The sequence below is a fragment of the Thalassophryne amazonica genome, chromosome 6 (assembly GCF_902500255.1).
Source record: "Thalassophryne amazonica chromosome 6, fThaAma1.1, whole genome shotgun sequence".
NCBI classification, from domain to species: Eukaryota; Metazoa; Chordata; class Actinopteri; order Batrachoidiformes; family Batrachoididae; genus Thalassophryne; species Thalassophryne amazonica.
This window is the reverse complement of record NC_047108.1, coordinates 34,668,565-34,672,364: the sequence shown is the minus strand read 5'-3', so window position 1 is coordinate 34,672,364 and position 3,800 is coordinate 34,668,565. Positions and strand designations below refer to the sequence as shown.

Here is a 3,800-nt window from a genome sequence, read left to right as displayed (position 1 = left end):
TTTAGAGAAAGAGACAAAAAGAAATAGATCATTGTGCCAAGGAGAGAATCTCTTTAGGGTCAGTGACCCTATGGCCTTGTTTAGAGAAGTGTTTCATAAATGTTTAAAAATTCATATATTTCAGTTTAGTTGAATAATAAATTGAATTTTGTCTCTTATTTGTTTTTGTCTATAAGCACATGCAATATCAATATCAGTGCTCAGATGACAGTAGCTTCTGGGAAAGGTGCAAGTTGCAATAAACTGTGATGCCAAGCGCTAAGGATACATGCTATCCAGTCACAGCAGATGAAACTTTTTTTAACTACCGAGCAAACATCATTGTTAGACTTTTTTAGGTTCAGTGATTCCACAGCGTGTAGATGTTATGGCGTCAGTGACCCCATGGCCTTGGCGGAGGTTTGCACTCTCTCAGTGCTTCTAGTATTGTTCTGTATTCTATTTTATCAACTTGTGCTCTGCATTAGTGTCTTTGTCTGTTTTTTTTGTTTGATGTCTTTGTCGGCTTTGGCGTTTATTTATCTAATTGCTCTTATTCATTTGTGAGGATGTTTGCATCAGATAATAGGATCACATGTTTTAATTTGTTTGATTAGTCTTCAGCTGTGGGCAATCAACAGTCATGTCAGTATTTAGACGGGTATGTGATATGGAACATGCTGTCTGACGAAGGGCGTCTGCCCGAAATGTTACATTTATTTTCTGTTAAATAAAATTTTTTTTTGTCTGGGAGCACTGTGGCTGTGCGGATCATTTGGTTTTTCCCCCAGAATTCTATAAAAGCCATCAGTTTGTGTCTATGTTTCACTCTGCAGTAATCGGTTGTCGAGGAAAGACTAATAGTGATTTGCAGCAAAAGAAATTTGTTGATTGACATTTAAGCAGCAGCATCTCGTCCACGACTTTCAGTTCAGTCAGGTACAAAGATGTTAACATGGAGACAAATGTTCAAACTATTGACAGAAAAGTATTGATAAAGCTATCTGGTGTTAGCATTAACTTGCAAATCCTAATGCCACATGGACAGATATAAAACAGAAAAGTATTTCCAAGGTCAGTCATCTCGGCATTTAACCTCCAGGGGTGGGTTTTGTTGGTGAACACATCACCGAACTCAATACAAATGCATGTAATTGGGTCAATTTTCAAAGGGGTCAGACTCGTCAATAAAGTCAATTTAATGTACAGTTGTTCGTTTCAGGTCAGCTTGGTGTATAAATCTCACCGGTCCAGGCAATGATAGCTAGCTAGCTGATAGAATCAAGTTAGAGAACCAGCAAACCAGAAAGGGAAGTCTGGGGTCCCCTGCTGGAGCTGTTGCCCCCGTGACCCGATCACAGAAAGTGGTTGAAGATGAGTGATGAGAGTGTATTGAGCTCTGTGATGTTTTCATTGGCCAAAAATGGCCACCAGATGGCGGTCGGGTAAAGTCTGTGCAAACCCGTTACATTGCTAATGCTAATGCCACATGATCAGATTTCAAAGAAGATAATGTAACCACATTTTAGCTGTTTAAAATGGTCAAAAAGATGTTCAGACCAGATATCACCCAGTTTTTAACCAAAAATCAACATTGAAATCATGGTTAGCGCTCACTGGGATGGTTCAGGATACGACTCAAGCCATTTTTTAAAGGTACAGGACTGTCATCATCGAAACAGCTATAAATTCAGGCTTTAATGATTTATGCTCCAGGTTCCAAATCATGCAGTGGGCGGAGCTTCAAAACAACCAATGGATTTTCAGCTGCTAATCATCTGTGATGTTGCAAAGTGACAGGAAGCATGTGTCATAAAGTACTGAAGATTAAAGGCCAGAAAAGTACTGAAGATTAAAGGCCAGAATTATATAAAAGCCATCACTTGGCAGTAATCGGTTGTCGAGGAAAGCCAAATACTGATTTGCAGCAGAAGAAATTTGTTGATTGACATTTAAGCAGCAACATCTCATTCACAATGGCTTTTAGTTCAGAGTCAGGTACAAAGATGTTAACATGGAGACAAATGTTCAAACTTTTGACTTGTGTTTGTGAATATTACCATGCAGTTCTGGTGTAAACCTTCAGATTTCAAAAAAGATAATGTAACCACATGTTTAAAATGGTCAAAAAGATGTTCAGACCCGGTATCACCCAGTTTTTAACCAAAAATCAACATTGAAATCACAGTTAGCACTCACTAGGATGGTTCACAATGCGACTCAAGCCATTGCTGAAAGGCACAGGACTGTGATCAAACAAACATGCATATAAATTCAGGCTTTAATAATTTATGCTCCAAGTTCCAATAACATGAAGTGGGCAGAGCCAGAGTTTCATATATTAGCAACTGAAAATCTCTCATCGCTTCATTGCTTGTTTTCAGCTGCCAGTCATCTGTGATGTTGGTGAAGCTGTCCATCAGTCAGCTGTGGAGCAGATGAAAACAACTGACTGATGTGATGCGTTGAGGGAGGAATAGAAAATGTGCAGTACTCTGGGTCCTGAGGACCAGGATTGGGAGACACTGCTGTACTTGACCTAAATGACAACTTCTGAGCAGATAAAAGACAGACATTGTTCACTTACTACCTTTTTTCTTTTTTCCACCAACACAGAACAAGAAAAAGTGAAGATCGCTTCCCACCTGCTGGAAGAACTCCACAGGAAGTTCATCCAAGACAGCGAGGACAAGGACGACCTGAATCAGCTGTGCTTCAGAATGGAGAAGGCCCACTGGCACTATTTAGACGTTTATGTGTCCCAGTGTCCAGGACTGCCAAAACTGTCAATGACAGAGTTTGTTAAAGACTTCTTGGACCACTTTCCCCATCTTCTGCCCCATGGGGAGGATGTACACAGTGTCCTTCAGAAGTGGCACAACTACAAGAAGACTATCCCTGTCTACGGTGCCATTATTTTGGATGAGACCATGAGAAATGTGTTGCTGGTTCAGGGTTACCATGGTGGCTGGTCCTTTCCCTGTGGAAAAATGGAAAAGGGAGAAAAGCCAATTGACTGTGCGATCCGTGAAGTGGACGAGGAGACTGGCTTTAACATTGAGACCAAAATTTGCCAAGACCATTATTTGGAAAAAAAATGTGCAAATCGGGTGGTGGGGCATTATATCATTTTGGGTGTGTCTAAGGAGACCATTTTTCATCCAAAAACCATGAATGAAATTAAGAACATTCAGTGGTTTTCAATTGACAAACTGTCTCAAAAGCATAAATCCGACAGACAATTTTTCACGGTCACATCATTTATCAGGCCATTACAAGACTGGATCTACACACATCAAAGCCAGCGGGGGGACAGACTGACAGGCAGCAGTCCCTGGAGACCTGCACCGTCAGCTTTTGACACATGGGTTGCACGGCGCCTCCAAGGGTACGGGACCACAGCAGATGGGTGGACGAAGAGGAAGGACTAGAAGAATTTGGACCAGGCCCGGCGTCAAGGGCGGGACTTAGGGTGCCGTGCCCACCCTAGGAGTCAGTTGGGCCCGCCCTGGATGGACAATCCTGTCAAGTCACCCACCAAACACACACACACAAAAACAAATTGCAGGCTTCCATGATTACAGTTTGTACAAATTTCCAAAATAAATGATCCATAATAATATTTCTTTGTAACACACACACACACTCGTTCTGATGTCGGAGTCAGAAAACCATCAGAACATCTGCAGCGACCTTTAATAAACTCAAAATGAGGAATACAATGGTTTGGTTTTTGGTAATGGACAGAATCTATATATATAAAGGGCTAATTCTGTCTGTCTGTCTGTTTGTGTGTCCGGGATAAACTCCCAAACTATAAT

General features: G+C 41.2%; 1 protein-coding gene across 1 annotated transcript; it reads left to right on the top strand.

Moving 5' to 3' along the window:
* Positions 1-2,522: 2,522 nt before the first annotated feature.
* Positions 2,523-3,410, top strand: LOC117511440 (m7GpppN-mRNA hydrolase-like). Its single transcript, XM_034171466.1, has one exon. It carries the CDS (start codon positions 2,523-2,525, stop codon positions 3,408-3,410), a length of 888 nt encoding a protein of 295 aa, XP_034027357.1.
* Positions 3,411-3,800: the final 390 nt, after the last annotated feature.